The 20,074-nt window shown below is 38.3% G+C and overlaps 1 protein-coding gene across 1 annotated transcript; it reads left to right on the top strand.

Moving 5' to 3' along the window:
- Window positions 1-7,715: 7,715 nt before the first annotated feature.
- LOC149647011 (zinc finger BED domain-containing protein 4-like) lies at window positions 7,716-11,546 on the top strand. Its single transcript, XM_089849579.1, has 2 exons — window positions 7,716-10,991; window positions 11,060-11,546. The coding sequence occupies exon 1, from the start codon at window positions 7,716-7,718 to the stop codon at window positions 9,600-9,602; it is 1,887 nt and encodes a 628-aa protein (XP_089705705.1). The 3' UTR covers window positions 9,603-10,991; window positions 11,060-11,546.
- Window positions 11,547-20,074: the final 8,528 nt, after the last annotated feature.

Raw genomic sequence — 20,074 nt, 5'->3', positions numbered from 1 at the left:
AACACAATCGTCTCGTCTCACCTCAACAATATTCTTAGTTTGCCAACACGAATGTTAACGTTAAATAACACCAAAGCTAAATTATACCCAGACGCACTAATAGTCATAGCGCACCGTAAAGAGAATAAAAAGTCTGTAGCTACTCGTTTACCACTAGCCCTTTTACTAATCTAATTGCCACCATGATCTTTTCTTCTATTATAAAATCTTTACCTGATTATTTAAGAGTGTATTTAACTTTCGGCTCACTCTGAACCGTTAATGTCTCTTCATTTCAGACACGAAAATCAAAGCCAAAAGTTTACTTCACTTCAGGCCTCAATAATTTACACTTTGTTTCACTAAGCCTATTGCGGATAATACTTGTTTTACCCGCCGGAGTCTAGGTCTTAGGTTTCTTCATGAAGTCACTAAACCAAGGATTATTCTATATACAGATGTCGTATAGCTTAAGTAATATATAAACAGCCATTTCAAATAACAATATTAAAAAAAATCTTTGGAATATCAAAATGAAACAGAGCTTTAAAGCTACAAAACTACTAAATGCATCATAATTACGAAAAATACTTCCACATATTCACTTTATATTATGTAAAAAGGGAATATTAAGGTTCTGTATGATTTCTTAACACATCAACACAAGGCTAACTGCTAACGCGACGCACTAGTGTAACAACGGACGGACACACACAGACAAAAAAATAAGCTGCTTTTTACCTCTCCGAGTGACGTATGTCACGGAGAGGTTCTAAATTCGACGTGTCTGTCTGTCTGTCTGTCTGTCTGTCTGTCTGTCTGTCTGTCTGTCTGTCTGTCTGTCTGTCTGTCTGTCTGTCTGTCCGTTGTTATACCCACGTGACCGCGTTCGCAGTTTGCAGATCGGAGCAAACGTGTATTCAATTTCCAGACCGCATTTACAGTCCCGGAAATTGTATTCCACTTACAGGCTATAACTCCATTGTCTGTCTAACAACTGTTCATTTGTCCACCCCACATGGACACCAGTCTGAACTTTCTAGCTTCTAAACACCACCATCTTCTAGTCTTTCGCCCATTCCACATGGACACCAGTCTGTACACCTGGCTTCTAACACCACTATCTTCTGGTCTTTGTTTTTGTCCATCCCACATGGACACCAGTCTGTACACCTGGTTTCTAACACAACCATCTTCTGGTCTTTGTTTTTGTCCATCCCACATGGACACCAGTCTGTACACCTGGCTTCTAACACCACCAACATCCTTAAGGTTAAGACATACGCGGCGATCGGCTAGGGTTACGAGAAACGTCTAGCCTTCCAATGGAGGGGTCTTCCTCCAAGGTTCACGCAATTGCGATGTTCTTATCTACAGCCGCGATTCGAATCCCTTATATACTACCTATTTGAGTAAGTCGAAGCAACCGGCGTATGCTTCATTTCAAACGCCAATATTAGTCAAGTCTCTCTAGAATGTTTAATTGTTCTATATCAAAACGATGTAACGTTCAATAAGGCAAACAACTGACGAAGAAAATATTTAATATTAATTATATTTATTTTAATATTTAAGATAATCTTGTTTCTCATCTCAAAATTAATACGGAAAGAGTTAAAAAGCAGCTTATTTTTTTGTCTGTGTGTGTCCGTCCGTTGTTACACTAGTGCGTCGCGTTAGCAGTTAGCCTTGTGTTGATGTGTTAAGAAATCATACAGAACCTTAATATTCCCTTTTTACATAATATAAAGTGAATATGTGGAAGTATTTTTCGTAATTATGATGCATTTAGTAGTTTTGTAGCTTTAAAGCTCTGTTTCATTTTGATATTCCAAAGATTTTTTTTAATATTGTTATTTGAAATGGCTGTTTATATATTACTTAAGCTATACGACATCTGTATATAGAATAATCCTTGGTTTAGTGACTTCATGAAGAAACCTAAGACCTAGACTCCGGCGGGTAAAACAAGTATTATCCGCAATAGGCTTAGTGAAACAAAGTGTAAATTATTGAGGCCTGAAGTGAAGTAAACTTTTGGCTTTGATTTTCGTGTCTGAAATGAAGAGACATTAACGGTTCAGAGTGAGCCGAAAGTTAAATACACTCTTAAATAATCAGGTAAAGATTTTATAATAGAAGAAAAGATCATGGTGGCAATTAGATTAGTAAAAGGGCTAGTGGTAAACGAGTAGCTACAGACTTTTTATTCTCTTTACGGTGCGCTATGACTATTAGTGCGTCTGGGTATAATTTAGCTTTGGTGTTATTTAACGTTAACATTCGTGTTGGCAAACTAAGAATATTGTTGAGGTGAGACGAGACGATTGTGTTTACACTGAAAACCAGTTGTGAATGTAGCTACCAGAATATAGGGTAAACAGCTGAAGCGTAGACTTCATTTCCTGTTCTTTTCCCCATTGACTGATTTCCATGTGTCCAAGATTTATCCTTATTGGATGTAAAATGTCGTCTACTTTACTGTTTGCTATGTTTGGAATACTACTTCAATATTTCGTAAATTTTTACTTCAAAAAAGTGAAATAACTCCATATCTGGGTAAATAAGTTTGTAGTAGTAGACCTCTTGACTCGGAGAGGTAATATTTTGGTTTTCCCAACTTGTTAACTCTTTCCGTATTAATTTTGAGATGAGAAACAAGATTATCTTAAATATTAAAATAAATATAATTAATATTAAATATTTTCTTCGTCAGTTGTTTGCCTTATTGAACGTTACATCGTTTTGATATAGAACAATTAAACATTCTAGAGAGACTTGACTAATATTGGCGTTTGAAATGAAGCATACGCCGGCTGCTTCGACTTACTCAAATAGGTAGTATATAAGGGATTCGAATCGCGGCTGTAGATAAGAACATCGCAATTGCGTGAACCTTGGAGGAAGACCCCTCCATTGGAAGGCTAGACGTTTCTCGTAACCCTAGCCGATCGCCGCGTATGTCTTAACCTTAAGGATGTTGGTGGTGTTAGAAGCCAGGTGTACAGACTGGTGTCCATGTGGGATGGACAAAAACAAAGACCAGAAGATGGTTGTGTTAGAAACCAGGTGTACAGACTGGTGTCCATGTGGGATGGACAAAAACAAAGACCAGAAGATAGTGGTGTTAGAAGCCAGGTGTACAGACTGGTGTCCATGTGGAATGGGCGAAAGACTAGAAGATGGTGGTGTTTAGAAGCTAGAAAGTTCAGACTGGTGTCCATGTGGGGTGGACAAATGAACAGTTGTTAGACAGACAATGGAGTTATAGCCTGTAAGTGGAATACAATTTCCGGGACGGTAAATGCGGTCTGGAAATTGAATACACGTTTGCTCCGATCTGCAAACTGCGAACGCGGTCACGTGGGTATAACAACGGACAGACAGACAGACAGACAGACAGACAGACAGACAGACAGACAGACAGACAGACAGACAGACAGACAGACACGTCGAATTTAGAACCTCTCCGTGACATACGTCACTCGGAGAGGTAAAAACTGGTGGGTCAGGGACAATATATACTCATACGGGACTAGAAAAACAATGCGAAATTCTTTATTATAAGTATGAGTTTAAAAATAATTCTACACTTCTACAAGCATTTATAAGATACGCTTCGAAATTCCTTTTAGAACCCAATCTTTATACTCAACACTAAAACCATCCTCACGCCACGATTTTTGAACTATGAAAGCTGTCACTTTTACAAGTCCCCTTAACGATAGAATTATCCATGAAATCGCGTACAATGCCTATTCCCGTGCACTACTCTATATAACTGACTAAATCACTAAATAACTGGTTATCAGCTCATACCTCCTTTGGGTTTTACATAAACACACGGAGTAAGAAACGTTAAATGAGAAGTTGGTAAAAAATATTATACTATATTGTTGGAAAACAAGTTGGAAAAAACAAAATTTACCTCTCCGAGTCAAGAGGACTACTACTAGTACTAACTAACTTTCGTTTTTTCTGGTGGAATCATAGATATATATACGGGTCTAGATACCCTACTGAATCGGGGAAAATACGGAGATGACAGCTAGCAGTCGACGCGATTTTCCCGGGGGAAGATACCTAGTGCGCCATCTATCGCTGAACTTTGAAAGGTAAAAAAATTGGATAAATAACTTTTGCCAGCGAGCGTGCTGATGCTTTGCAATAACAGCTGATATTTAAAGAGATTTAAGCGAATGTTTGTTCAAAGTAAAACTATTTCCTAATCTGAAAGGGAGGTCCTCTTATTCTGTTCGTAAGTAAATCATTTTGTAAATAAAAACCTGTTGCTTTAGGGCCCTGCGAAGCTTCCAAATTCGACGTCTTCGAACCTCAAATCGAATAGCGGTTATTTTCCGAGAACAAAACCAAATCAAATAATAAGGTGAACAGTGTGTCGAATCTCGAATTCGAATAATAATAAATAGAAACAATAAGAAATGTCGAATCAAATTTTATTTTGGTTCTAAACGGCATATCGCAAGCGAATTCATCGTATAGTGAGTCGAATACTATGGGATTCGATAAATGTTTTCAAATAAATCGAATAGGCAGGTCTCAATGATGCACAGGACGCTACGCGGCAAGTATAGGGAGACGGCAATTCCAAGGGACGGAAAGAACCTCAGATGTCATGTCTTTCTGGGGGGAGATTGGTACGCGCACATACTGTTAGTTCCTCAAAAGGGGAACGAAACCGAGGTAACACTGGAAGCCGAAAACGTTGCGAAATCACATCTGCCGTCTTATTATACAATGTATTTGATACGGAAATGGTTAGATCTGAGTTTTTCTATCTTGAAGACTCTCAATGTGCCAATGCTGTGCTTGACGGTGTTTATACTTATCCGCAATGAATGGCATACCAAAATTCATAGCACTGAAAACGTAGAATGAAGTTTGAACATTGACCCCACAATGTTAGAAAGGTTTCAAGCGCCAATCGCAAGCCAACGTTTAATGTAACTAAGATATTGAAAGTGGTTTTTTAATTTAACGCATGGAAACTGTCATAGAATTAAAAAAAGAAGGGATATATTGGGGGCGTCGCCCATATTTGTGTTTTTACCTCTCCGAGTGACGTATGTCACGGAGAGGTATTACACCGGCCGTGTCTGTCTGTGTGTCTGTCTGTGTGTCTGTCTGTCAGACCCCACGTGACCGCGTTCGCAGTTTACAAATCGGAGCAAACAAATACCCTATCTCCGGAACGCGTTCGCGGTTCACGGAAATGTGGCCATTCATCTACCAACACCAGTCTTTACTAACTGGCTTCTAAGGACCATAATCTGCTAGTCTTTGTCCAACTCCACATGGACACTCATCGTTTGGTTTCAAGATATACGCGGCGATCGGCTAGGGTTACGAGAAACGTCTAGCCTCCCAATGGCAGGGCTTCCGCCATCGGTTCACGCGAATGCGTTTTTATCGTTTGGTTTTCAGATATACGCGGCGAGCGGCTAGGGTTACGAGAAACGTCTAGCCTCCCAATGGCAGGGCTTCCACCATCGGTTCACGCGAATGCGTTTTTATCGTTTGGTTTTCAGATATACGCGGCGAGCGGCTAGGGTTACGAGAAACGTCTAGCCTCCCAATGGCAGGGCTTCCACCACCGGTTCACGCGAATGCGTTTTTATCTATTATTATAATGGAAACGAATCGTATATATACCCCAAAATTTGAAGAAAGCGGGCAAGAGGGGTACCCTTCACTTTAAACGTCAATATTAGCAAAGTTTCGAAAGATAATAGGAACAACTTTATTTTAAACGATTTAACTATTTTTAAAGTTATTTACTGGCGATTAAAATAATTTAAAATAATTATATTTATTTAAATATTAAAGATAAACCGAAGTACCGAAGTCGTTAAATCATTGCCTCCTATATCTATCAAGGCCCGTGCATTGCGTTATATTTCCTACATTGCCTCCTGTATCTATCAAGGCCCAGGCATTGTGATATATTTCCTTCATTGCCTCCTATATCCAACAAGGCCCGTGCGTTGTGATATATTTCCTTCATTGCCTCCTATATCTATCGAGGCCCGTGCATTGCGATATATTTTTGAGAACAACAACCAAAATGGGAAGCTCCTCTCAGAACCATAATAATTTGCTTTCTCTGTTATATGAAATGAAAATATGGATAATATTTTCGGCAATTCGATTTGAATGGCTCTTTCTGATGTATCATTCTCTCAGCACTGTTCATAATGGACAGGAACGTAGAGATTCGAGACACTAGGAATTACGATAGTGTTTCAAATCCTCTGTAATGAGGGCTTAAAGGCTTGGAGTGAGTCGAAAGATAAATACACATCCAATTTTTTAGTTGTACCATGCGTACCACAATATTGGCAGGCGTTTATTGAAGGATGCTTGGGTACTAGTACAGACTGTTACGTCTACCAAGTTTCCTAGCATCCAACAATAAATAGGATTCATAAAAGCCAGTGTTACGCGCATGTCATGGGTCAAGTCGTTAAATATATCGACGCAGTTAAATATCTGATGGCATTATTTTACCCACTTTCTCATTGCGTTTCGAGAGGAAGTTCAACTTTGGCACGGACGACAGATGGCGCTCTTAACCTTCTACCCCCAAAAATCGCTGTTGTCTGCTCGTTTTCCCCTTCCGCGTTTTTTCGTTATAAACTTAACTGTTAAGATAAAATTTCATATTTCCTAAGACAGATAAGCTTCTACTCCTTTCATCTTACTCCCAGTTAGATTTAACCTTGTTAAAACATAATCAGATGAATTTGAGTTACAATGTCGTAAAATCCTGTGCATACAGTTACCTAGGAGTGATAGAGACATTTTTTACGATGCCTAGAGATGATTAACTTAAGCGAAATTGTTTCACGTTTGAATAAAAAACCGCAGTGGGTTTATAGTACTCCTTGTTTGTGTAAAAAAGACATGTGTAAGCTATTTGTAGATGAGATATTGTTTTACATGTTTTTAATGAGGCTAAAACGTCCACTATTGTGTCTAAAAAAGTGTTGGCAATGTATATTTTTTAAATATGACGGAATTGCGGTTGATATGATAGCGCCCTATTTGCGAAAAAAACCTTTTTTTAAACAGTTGAATCACTCTTTGATAGAATTTCAAGAGAAGAAGTTAAACGTTAAATTCGCTCGATTAATTTTGTTCGCAAAATAATATATTTAAGCGCTACGTATTACTGAAGGAGATTGATTTTGCCAATTTTTGTGAGTATTTAACTGTTTAATAATTATTTTGGTTAAGTGGGAGCCTAGCTTATGTGTGATTGGGTTGTGGCTTCCATGTTTTGGGGACATTTGCTTTTTGTGTGGCGAGGGATGATTCAGCTTTGATATGGACAAATGTTACAAATCATACTGGTAGACTAAGAATACGGTTGAGGTATAGCGAGAGAGTAGAGTTTCCACAGCAATTGAGAGATATTGAAAAGGCTTGAACAATTGACTATTTTAAAATTGAATTCCTGCACTTGCAAAGAATTAAAAAAAGCGATAGATGCATATATTTAGGTTGTTTAAAGGGTCATCTCCACTCGGAGAGGTAATATTTTGGCTTTCCCAACTTGTTTAAGCTTCAATTAACCGAAACCATTGAAGTTTGTTTCATTTGCTTATCAGTAATACCATTAGAAAATACTACTGGAGTGTAAGCAAGTATTGAAAGTTTCCGTCACTATATCGTTTAACGTCTGCAATAGTCAAAATAATAGGTGGTCAACGATTATGTCATCTGCCAAAGCATACTTTGATGAACGAAGCGATGGTTTTTGGTGTAAATTGTGTTTGCAAATGTTGTCAGTGCAACCGAGTCGAACCACATCCCACTTATGGACACATTTGCAACTAAAACATAAAGCTCAATACGAACAAGCTAAAGAAATTAATTCCCAAAAGCAACAGGCAAAGCGAGCATTGACTTCATACGCCGCTGGATCGGAACCATCTACAAGCAAAAAATCAAGACGCGAGTCGAAATCAGTAAGTGACTTAACCAAGGATAGATATGACAAAGCAGTATTATATTTCGTGGTGGCTGACGCTAGACCTTTAGAAACGGCAGCGGGAGTAGGTTTTAAACACTTGTGCTCGGAATTCACTGATGGCCGGTATTGCCCTCCGCACCCAACAACACTTTCCCGTAGGCTGGATGATATGAAGGATCACCTTGAAGTTAAATTGCGATCAACTCTTAAGTCAGATATTAATACTTCTCGAATCTCCGTTACTTTCGATCACTGGAAAGGTGATAACGGAAGTAACTTCTTGGCTTTAACCGTGCACTACATAAGTGAGACGAACTGGAACCTCTTTTCCCGGTGTTTATCTGTTATAAACCTGGAAGATCGTAATGCCGATCACACAGCCGCTACAACGGAAGACATAATAAAGAATCAGTTGGAGTATTTTGGAATTGAACTACCCATGGTTCTGTTTGCTACCACCGATACTACAAATACGATGCCGTGTACTGCTCGCCGTCTTGGTATGAAATGGCACGGTTGTTCCGCACATGTATTACAACTTGCCATAAACGCTGCATTAGACGCTCAAATTATGGTAAAGCATTTAATTAAAGGAGCGCATCGAATTGGTGGATTCTTCCATTCTTCAACAGTTGGTCAGAGTGCTTTGACAAAACATCAAATGGATTCAGGACTAAGCGATTCAAGGCCACCGCTCGACGTTATAACGCGGTTCAACAGCACATTTAAGCTGTTAGACTGGCTGCACAAAAATGAGGTGGCTGTGTCCTTAGCACTAATCGAATGTCAAGCAAAGAAAAGGTGCTTTAAAGGTCCACCCGCCTCTCTTTCCAAACAGTTGAAAGATACCTTAGATGCTTCTCTCCCGATCCTCAAAATCATAGCTGAAGCAACCACAATGTTGAGCGCCGATTCACATGTCAGCGTTAGTCTCATCATTCCTTGTATTTCAGTTCTAAAAGAAGAGGTACTGAAAGCACCATCGCGGGGTATACAGTCATTCAAGGACGAGCTTTTAAAGCAACTCAACTCAAGATTTGACCTATCTATGGACTATTTATTGGTGTCTACGTTTCTGGTTCCACGATTTAAAAAGGTCTTATTTGATGATACCCAAACCAAAGAAATTAAACGTTATTTGGAAAATGTTATCCTAAATCTCAACGGCACTAGTAACGACGAGGCCTTACCTGACCACATTGCAACGCGAGATACTCTCCAAGATAACACGTCTGACGATTCAAGAACCTTAAGCCACGGATCGTTAAGTGGGGGTAGTTTACTGGATTGTATTTTCCAAAAGGTTAATCTAAATCATCAAAGCGTATCGTCAAATGAAAAAACAGCATCTCACCAACTGAATGACGAAATATTTGCTTATTCAAGAGAGCCGATAATGGATCGTAATGGTGACCCTTTGCTTTACTGGGGGCTTAAATGCAGTATTTATCCACTGCTGGCCAAAGCCGCTCGCGATATTCTTTCTATTCAAGCTACCAACTGCGCATCAGAAAGAGTTAATTCCGTCGGTTCTCAAGTACTGACCGATTCTCGCCATTCGCTCTCTAATCACAACGCTGAAACGCTAATCTGGGCCAAAAAGAACAAAGACTTGATGTTCTCATAGTAATAATATTGTAATTTGTTATTCATCAGAAATGTATTAATACCATTTGTAAAAGCCGAATCAAGGGCCAATAAAATGATTTATGTGTACTTGTATATTTATTAATAGAACCCAGTTTAAATCAAGTAATTCGTCCATATACTATGTGATATATTTATTAATAGAACCCAGTTTAAGTCAAGTAATTCGTCCATATACTATGTGATATATTTATTAATAGAACCCAGTTTAAGTCAAGTAATTCCTCCATATACTATGTGATAGAGAGTCAGGCATTCACAGTAAAACGTGCATTTCAACTTTGAAGCGCTGTACAAGTAATGCCTTTGAGTGTTTAGTCACTAAAGCGTAGTACTTTGAGGATTGGTTTTCACCGTTCGCGACTTGGTGTAGTTTCATTTGTAATTTAATGTATTTTATGGACTCATATTCGCCATTTAGCACTCAAATTATCAAGCCCTCAAATACGTACCAGTATTAATCGAAAGTATCTGAGGGGTACCACAAACCAAAATGCCTATTTAATATAATATTCGATTGTGTTGGTCCCTTTTCATTGCACTTTCGAATCGAATCGAAGATTCGTAGAAATGCTACAAATTCCAAACCCTGAAACATAGATTCGACCCCACATTGCTAAGGTGATTTGATCCGAGATTCGAAACGATAATCGAATGGTAAATGATTCGTAAATCTCTTATTATCCTCGAATCGAACATATATATTCCAAATATTATTCGTAAATTTACCGAATCGCGAATATTCGCAGGCCCCTATGTTGCTTCAAACCAAAATAGTTGATTTTTTTGTCGAAGGCTTAAAATCATTGTTCTAGTGAATCAAGCCTTCTTCATCTTAGTTTGTTATATTTATTTAATTAGACTAGTTAACAAGGTTATGTAGTTTTTATTGCCCTTGAAATAAAACCAGTTTTGAAAGTTTGTGTCTAATAGCCTGTCCTTTCAACTGAAGATTCTTATCTTTCGCCAGTTTGAACATTCTGACTTTGGTGTATAGCCGTATGACTTGCTTTATTAGTGCAATGCGATGGTTCTGAATGCCCATTTCAGCATCAAACATGTGCTCATAGAGATCAACGAAAATATCTAAGCCAACAATATTTTTGAGGACAGCAATTTCAATGGCCAAAGATATTTTGTCACACTTCATTGATACAGTCACATTTTGGCGAATGCATGATTCCGTAAGTTGACAAATTTGGAGAACACTCTTCGATGGATTGCGCAATCCACCATTATTTTTCATCCGGGTGAATCTAAAGTGTTTGTCATAAGCGTAGTTATGCTCATTGGGTGCTTCCTCAAGGACTGCTAAGCAAGTCCCGCATTTAACTACTTTGTACAGCTTTGAAACAACAAATCCAGAAATGTAATAAACTGCATTTTCTAAAAATATTGACGAGTTTTGTTGTTCAATATAGAAATCTGTAATTTCAGCATCTTCTCGCTGTTCAATTTGCGAAGGTGTCAATCTTTGTGATTCCGCTTCTTCATCAAACTCGGGATAGCGACGGATGTTACACAAATTGAGAATTTCCTTTTCATCCAGAGGTGTAGCGTTTCCAGTTAAGGTTGGAGATAGACGGCTAGCGAGTGATCTCCTGTAGGCACCTTCAAATTGCTTGGTGGTAGGGTTGTTATTCCAACCGCCTTTCCCGCGCATTGTATTAAAGGGGCTAACCGGCGCTGTTGGGGTGAAGTCCGCCCTTAGTTCAGGGGGAAAACACCCAGCTCTTTAGCCATAAGAAATGGCGCCACTGTCGCGGTGGGCGGGTAAGCAATATGGTAACTAACAGTTTGACCCCCCCTTCACCCCAACAGCTCCGGCCAGCCCCTTTAAAATATAATTCAAGGTGGTCCTGGCAGAGCTTGTAAGTAAGCAAATAGCTTTAAAAATGAAAAATATGTTATTAATCCTTCGGAGAGTTGCCCAGTTGTTTCAGATTCAAACCTCAACTGTGGATCTGGTGACATTAGATATTTCTTTGAAATTTCCAAAATGCTGGTAATAGAAAGGGCTAAACCTAAAGGACCAGTTTTTCTTTTTCCCTCAACTTGTCGTGTTCCTTCATCATCCTCTAAGTGCAATAGAAGCTCTTTGGTTTTTTCCAGAAAGAGTTGGATTTCTTCAAATTTATTTGGCCTTATTGGAGCTTTGTAGCCTTTACCATTAGGTGATCTTGAATTTAAGATGTCAAAAGCCCCAGATTTACTTGAGAGGTTAGTTTTAAATGAAGCAGAGTTAAAACATTTTTTGAATACCTATCGAGTGTCTCTATGAAATGAATTGTAGGTTTACATCCATGAAAAATCTCATTCCCAGTGTCTTCCAAAATCTGCAAAGATTTTGCGACAGAACTACTTAAAACTTGCACCGCCAACTTCACTTTCATCTTCTGGGATTTCCAATAAACATGAAATTTCGTAAGTTTGTTTGCTAGAGTTAAACCCTCCTTATCTTGCATTTTATGTAGTTTTGTGATGTACGTAATCCCAACAAATAACCTAATAAACATTAATATTTTATAACTCTGCTTTGTGTTTTACTATAACCATAAGTCTATTATGTAAGGTCCCCATAAGTATGAGTCCCCAATTAGGTCCTATACCACCGGCATTGTACTTGTATCAACATTTTGAAAATTTGATGGGTACGATAAAAGCGCCATCTATAATTCCTAGGCTGTTTGCTTATACCGGAAGTTAGGATAGGACTTTCAACTTTTTCACCAATTGGGGAATGGCGGCTGGTACCGTTTAGTGGTCGCCGCCATTTTTAAACCTGCCTACGATTCATTCTTTAAGACTAAGACATCTAGGAGGAAGGAACTCGTTCGAGTTCCATCCTCCTAGAAGACATGCCCAATACGAAATTAGATTACGTCAGCTCCGCTTTGTGGTTCCTCCAGAGTCCGACAGGGGGCGATGAAATTTCCTTACCTGCTTCCTTTATTAGGGACATTTGCTAATGACTTAAATTAACTTTGTTTCTGACTTATGGGGACCTTACACAATAGACTTATGGTATAACCTTTAAGGCATTTGTTTTACCTCACTTGTGAGGCCGTTGATAATCATTTCAAAATCAGACCATAGATTGCGCAAGAGTTTGTACATATGAACAACGTCCAGGACTAGATAAACCTTTTCTGAAGTATTTGCAGGATTTGGGAAACTGGGATCGAGATCATCCGGATCCAAGTTCGCTCCTAACATTTTGGCCGTCGTAAGGTTGCTACTTAATCCGGCACATACCAGTGCGATACATTTCACACCGGTGTTGTGAATGTGACACAAACATTCCATGACTAAGTTTGTTAAGAGCCATCCTGGGGTGCCATGTACAAAAAAATATCCAAGAGGAATTTTCCACGCACCGTTAACCGCAACCAACATGAAAACCAGAGCGGAAGAAGCCACTGTTTGTTCCTCGTGAGTGTTATCCGAAACCTTTCCATAATTGACGAATCCAGTAAATTTATCACCACACCATTCCACGTGTTTCCTAATTGACATTTCATCCATATCAAGAACTGCTAACATTGGAAAAGGACTCTTTTCAGCTTCACCACGAAGAAATTCAAAACTCTCACTTGTGAAGCCGGGTGATGAATCGATCTTCGCTGACCATTCTCTTATGGTATTTTCGTGGGGCAAACAGAAATGCTTTCTTAGGAAATCATAGGCTTTTGGTGAGTAGAAGTGGAGAGTTAAAGCAAACTGCTTAATTGTTTCGGAGTATGGCTGTTTCTTTTTGTTATTCACTCCAAGCTCACTTAGTTCTTGAAATAACGCTTTGGATGTAGAGGAAAAATTTTCGTTGATGGTGACTATATGTTCCTGAAGTAACAAGTTTTGATCGCGCATCTCCTTCAGCAACTCTCGCAAATTTGTAAGTTTTTTCTCTCTTCTAGCGAGTTTTTCTGAGGTGTTTCTCATTTTTTTACGCAAAGACTCATTTTTCCCTTCTAGATTAGATATTCTCCTTTTTAAGGAATTCACTAAAGTCTCTGGATCCTTTGCGTGATAAGTATGATCGAGCTACGTCCATTTCACAAAAGATGACATACATTCTTATTGCAGGCTAAACAGTACAACCAAACCTTACCAAAATGTCCCCAACATCACCCGATGGGTTTGGAGATGTACTCTCTTTCGGGATAAGGCACTTGGAATGCAAGGGCCTTTCATCCAATGTCACTTCATTTAGTACTTCAATCTAAGAATTCACCGATTACCGATTTCCGTTTTTGCCGTTGCATAAGTGGAACAGTTTTACTAATTATACCGGAAAGGTTCTTATATCCGTGTCCGAATTACAACTAGTATTTATTGCTGGTCACTGATCCGAATTGTCACGCGTAGATAAATCCACCGATTTATTTTTATCGCGAATGGGTTCTTGTCCTTATCGCCATCCGCCCCTATACTCCCACTTGCACCGTAACATTTCTGCAATAAACATTTCATTTGTAAGCGCGTAAACTCGAGTTGAAGACTGTTTTCTACGTTGTTTTGACCTATGCGAAATGACCCGTGATCAAAATTCAAATGCAAAATGTCACGTTCAACGCTTGGTAAGTTCTAAAGTAAACATTTTGTTTTTCAATTCGTTTTTAAGAGCACGAGTTATTGTTTAATTAGATTAAAAACCTTGGTGGGTATAGCGTTTTTTGAAAGGTAGTGTTTGCCATTCTTTACTTCAATTTCTTTTTCCAAAAAATGCTCGCTACAAATAAATGAATTCAAAGTCGGGCAGAAGTTTTCTCTTTTAAGAGCCTCAATCCATTTTTGAAGCAAGTCGGCGTTTGAGTGGGGAGGCGTAGCGGTTAGCACTTTCGCCTCGCAGCAAGAGGATCCCGGGTTCGATCCCGGACTGTGGCACCGGGTGAAAATCTGGGAACAAATCCTTCTGCGTAGAGTTTGCAAGTTCTCTCCCCGCTTGTTAAAAGGAGTTTTCCTCCGCGGTGAACAACTTTGAATTATACTGTAGTAAGTAAGAAAAGGGACTAGAAGTAAAGCGCTCTCGCATTGGTAATAGATCCTGACACTAATGAACAAATTTGAGGTTTTAAGGCCTAATGTCTAAAAGAAAACAATTTAAAAGTTACTGAAAGACTTAAAAGTATATTTTTAGATGATTTTACTACAGTCGAACCACATTAAAGTAAAATAAAAAGTATATTTTTAGATGATTTTACTACAGTCGAACCACATTAAAGTATAATAAAATACTAGATTTTTAAAATCGCATTATCTACAATCGCTAAATTTCATGTATAAATAGTTGAAATGTTTTTTTTAAATACACACTACTCTATAAAAAAAAATGAATATTAAAATTTTTGAAATATCCTCTTTCATCAGTGGAAATCGGGTGACCCCCATAATCCCCCTGGACATAATCCCCCCGGACAAAATCCCCCGTCCAAATGGGCATAAGACAAAATCCCCCCAAACTGGAGACAAAATCCCCCGCTTACGGAACGAAATCCCCAGCTTGGAGACGAACCCTTCAGAAACTTAGAATGGTAACAAACAGAAAAATAAAAGAATATTTAAAACTAATTTGCAGATTTCGATTCCCATATTTATCTTTTGCATGTCACATTCGAATTTACGTTATCCCTTTATGTTCCGCAGGATCTAGGTTAGGTTAGGTTAGGTTAGGTTAGGTTAGGTTAGGTTTGGTTAGGTTAGGTTTGGTTAGGTTAGGTTTGGTTAGGTTTGGTTTGGTTTGGTTTGGTTTGGTTTGGTTAGGTTTCGGTGGCTAACGGTACTATAAAACCGGCTGGCTTCTTATGAGTGCTTTAAATCATAACGTTTACTTTACAAATTTAGTTGGTAGAAACCTGAATTTTGGAAATAAGTTAAAACAAAATCAGTAGTTTACTTCTTTTGGTTTAGTAACATTGTTTGCAATACCTTTGACTCTTGTGAATTATACTTTTGCATTATTATCAAAGGTAATCTTTGGATTTGGGCTTCCATTTACCTTTACTTCTAAGTGCCTATTATCTGGGGGGATTTTCAATAAAATGATCCTTTTGTTAGGATTTTGTTGAACAGTTTTCCTTTTGGGGGATTTTGTCCTGGACATTTTCTCTGGGAGGATTTTGTACAAACACGTCTAAAATCGGGGGGAAAAAGTCTTGGCAAATCCAAAATAGGGGGATTTTGTCCGGGGGGATTATGTACGAGACCCGTCTCGAGGTAGGCGATGGCGATCCCGATGATCCCGGTGGATGCATACATACGCCGCTGAGCCGTTGCCGCCGGCGCGCATGCGCTAAACCATCTCGGTTCGTGCCACGCTGTATTCCGCTTGCCGCTCGTGAGCCTTGACGAGAATAGTATATTTTTCTATTTTCGCCGAAGGTCACGGAACCACCTTAGTGTTATTCTTGTAATCAATCAGGAAGGTTTATGCTATATACATATGTAGTATAGCTTAAGTAATATATAAACAACTATTTCAATTAATAATATAAAAAATATTCTTGGAATATAAAAATGAAACGGATCGTTATAGCTACAAAACTACTAAAGGCATCGAAATTACGAAAAATATATCCATATATTACTTATAAATTATGATAAAAGTAAATATTAAGGTTTTGCAGTATTTCATTACACAAGGCGAAATGCTAACGCGATGCACGTGCACTAGTGCGGAGCCTACGTTAATCAAGGCCCGCGCATGCTAGCTTTCGAGGATTTATTGTTGGCATTTTAGTTCGCCGCTTGTCGCCGCTCGGTGCGCTCTTAAGATTACGGTTTTAAAATTAAAATCTGCTTTTCGCGGGTGATTGCAAGATTTACTCCCATTTAACCCAAACCGTTTCTCCCAATTCCCATATCTCCCAATCCCATTTGACCCAAAACTATGTCTTTTCCCCCAATTTCTTTTCTCCCAATTCAGCATAAAACATATGTTAATAAATTCAAAGAGATTTTTTTTGTTTTATTAACAATGATATGTTTTACATATTCAGTTTAGTTTGAATTTCCATTTTATGATTTCTAGATATTCAAATGGAGTTTTTTCTCCCCGCATCCAGTTCCCTTTTTAGTTGTTTTATTCTTTCCTCCTGAATCTTGTATTTTCTGTTTGGTGGTCGAACAGGTTACCCCCCATTTCACCCAATTTAAAACACCCAATTCCCATTAACCCAAACATCATTCAACCCAATTCCCAGTTCTCCTATTCCAATTAAACCAATATTGCATACCCAAAAAGACTCAAATAGAGTAGAATTTGATCGTTTTATTTATTTTTTTCATTTCATAAGGGATACACTTACTTGAAGTGTATAACCGCTCCAAAGAGAAAGAGACGTCCTCCTAACCAAACCAAACCTAACCTAACCTAACGTAACATAACAGTAATGTTTTGGAAAAGGCATATTATTTGAAAAGTCAATGAAGCTAAACGTCAAAATTTTGGAAAAGGCGTAACATTGTTAAATGATTTATAAAATATTACTAACCTAACTTAACCAAACCAAACCTTACCTAACATAACATAACAGTAGTGTTTTGGAAAAGGCATATTATTTGAGAAGTCAATGAAGCTAAACATCAATATTTTGGAAAAGGCGTACCATAGTTAAATGATTTATAAAATATTACTAACCTAACCAACCCAAACCTAACCTAACATAACAGTAATGTTTTGGAAAAGGCATATTATTTGAGAAGTCAATGAAATTAAACATTAATATTTTGGAAAAGGCGTACCATAGTTAAATGATTTATAAAACACGAACTTTCTCGTGGATCTAGCAGAAAAATATAATACATTTAGAATAACACTTCACATTAATTGGTAGGAAAATCATTTAACCTAACCTAACCTATCCTAACCTAACCTAACCAAAGCAAACCAAACCTAAACTAACCAAACCAAACCAAACCAAACCTAACCAAACCAAACCAAACCTAACCAAACCTAACCAAACCTAACCAAACCTAACCAAACCAAACCAACCAAACCTAACCTAACCAAACCAAACCTAACCTAACCTAACCTAACCAAACCTAACCTAACCTAACCTAACCTAACATAACCAAACCAAACCAAACCTAACCTAACCTAACCTAACCAAACCTAACCTAACCTAACCTGAACCTAACCAAACCAAACCAAACCAAACCTAACCTGAACCTAACCAAACCTAACCTAACCTGAACCTAACCTAACCTAACCTAACCAAACCTAACCAAACCTAACCTGAACCTAACCTAACCTAACCGGAACCTAACCTAACCTATTCGCATTAAAAATAATCCAAGTCGTTTTCAAACCAACCCGGCCTTTGCAGCATAAAATATTAGACGAAACCGTTCGATTGGGAGAAATGAGAATTGAATGGTTTGGGATAAAAATTCCGATTGGGAAATATAAGATTGGGAGAACTGGGAATCGGAAAGTTTGGGATAAAAATGTATTTTGGGAAACACAGAATTGGGAGAAATGGGACCATACCGATTGGAACACGTATCGCAATAAGATCATGTCTCGTACGGTGCTGGGGAGATAGGAGGGAGAGAACAAACAGCAGACGCGTAAACCGCCTAAAGCCTCATTTCCTTCCCTGCTTACCCACACACTGAAACCTGATTAATCGCATCCTTGGCGCGGAACTAAGGACCCAATTTGCATTAAAGCCCCGTTTTCATGAGAGCAAGATTAGAAGCGTTTTGCGAGAGCGAGAGCGTGTTTCCAAACAGCGATATCGCTTCCTCGCTTGTACTTTCTAGTTTTCATGAAAGTGACTTTTTTATAAGCACGTGATTGCGAGCGCGATTTTCAAACATATTACCTAAGCCTAAATAAAATAGCGGTTCGTCGTAATTTAAAGACTCTACATCTGAAAAAGAATCTTTTGCTTTTGCAAATTTTGTCGAGTTTAAACAAAAATAAAAAGCGTACCTATTCAAAAAAGAGATGGTGGGTTCACCCAGTGTGGCGAAGCAGAAAATCTGAGGGACATTACGAAACGTTGGTAAGTTGTATCTCAAGTTTCAACACAGAAGAAAATTATATGGTGTTCAAAGTTTCGATAAAAGGCTTAAAATATTAAATATTCGGAAGCTTCGCCTATTCCATTTTTATGGAGAAATTAAATTATAACGAAGAGGGTGTGAGCAATATTTTTCAAATTGTTTGCATGATACGGGATATAGCGTAGGCAGAGCTGCACTGAAATGGCTCTAGGGATGGTTTAATATATTGCTTATTTGTTTTATAAGCATTAATTTCTAAAACCCACTACTGGGAATTATTTTTTACTAAAGAAGGGGACTTTAAAAAGTGGTCACGGTGACTACTGACCCCCCAGGCATTTAATAAATAAACTGGTCAAAGCAATTTTTAAACTGGTCAAAGCAATTTTTAAACTGGTCATTTGCCCAGTGCCACCGCCTTATTTCTCACCCTGGTTTACAGACTTGGATAATTTAAATAATAGTGATGCTTCTTGATCTTTACTCTTTATGATAGTGGCAGTATGTTGTAGAAAAAGAGCTTCTACTTGAAGGACTTATCTTTATTTTATTATTAAAATTAAAGTATTATTAAAATTTCAGAAGCTCCGCGGCCGTTACAGTAACTGTTTCTAGAGCAGTTAATTCAACATTCCCTTTGAGGTATACAGGGTTTTATCATTTGTTAATCCAGTGGTTAATCTCAGTAAAATGCTACTAATTGTGAAGGTGTGTGGTATAATTCCTGAAACTCAACCAATGTTCGTAAACCTTTACAATTAAACGAGCTTTTAAAAGTATTTTTCGCATATTGAAAAGAGAGCCATTGAAATGGCGCGAAATTTAGAATTTTTGGGGCAAAATAGGGGTTGTTCCGTAAGAATCAAACAATTTATTTTGTTGAAACTTGTATAATAAATTGAACCAACAATAGTAAAAGAAGATTAACCTTTAATTTCAACTAAGCAGCAGTAGTTAGTCTGGTTTCCTAGCAAAATGCCAACCTATTCCAACCAGGAGTAATTGGAGGATGTTTATTTTGGGTGAAGGTCTTGGTAACGTTCAACTAGCGGCAGTGTTTTATGCCGAACGGTTTCCGCACCGACGACATCAGGTGCAAAAGGCGATTACTTTCGTGATTTCAGTAGTGAAAGATCGTGAACATAGAGCAGACTGTATAGTCTGTAATGAACCAATCTCATGCTAGTAGTAGAGCGGTGGAACAAGAAGTTGCACTAAGCCATTCTATTGTTCGTGCCAGTTTACAAGGGCATTACTACCGGCATTATCATACCCCCTTCATCAAGCCTTAGCGGCCGAGGATTACCTAAGACGGCAATTACATTAGTCTTACCATGCGTCATGAGTTTAGTGCTTGCAAATGTATTGAAAGACAAAGACAGTCGTCTGGAAGAGTGGCTCCATCACAATGGTAGACACATCGAATATTTACGTTGAGGTATT

The sequence above is a fragment of the Phalangium opilio genome, unplaced genomic scaffold, assembly GCF_054372755.1.
Source record: "Phalangium opilio isolate 3A_F unplaced genomic scaffold, DU_Popi_V2 ptg000089l_1, whole genome shotgun sequence".
In the NCBI taxonomy this organism is placed as follows: Eukaryota; Metazoa; Arthropoda; class Arachnida; order Opiliones; family Phalangiidae; genus Phalangium; species Phalangium opilio.
Note: the sequence above shows the minus strand (reverse complement) of the source record. Positions and strands in the feature narration are given on the sequence as shown.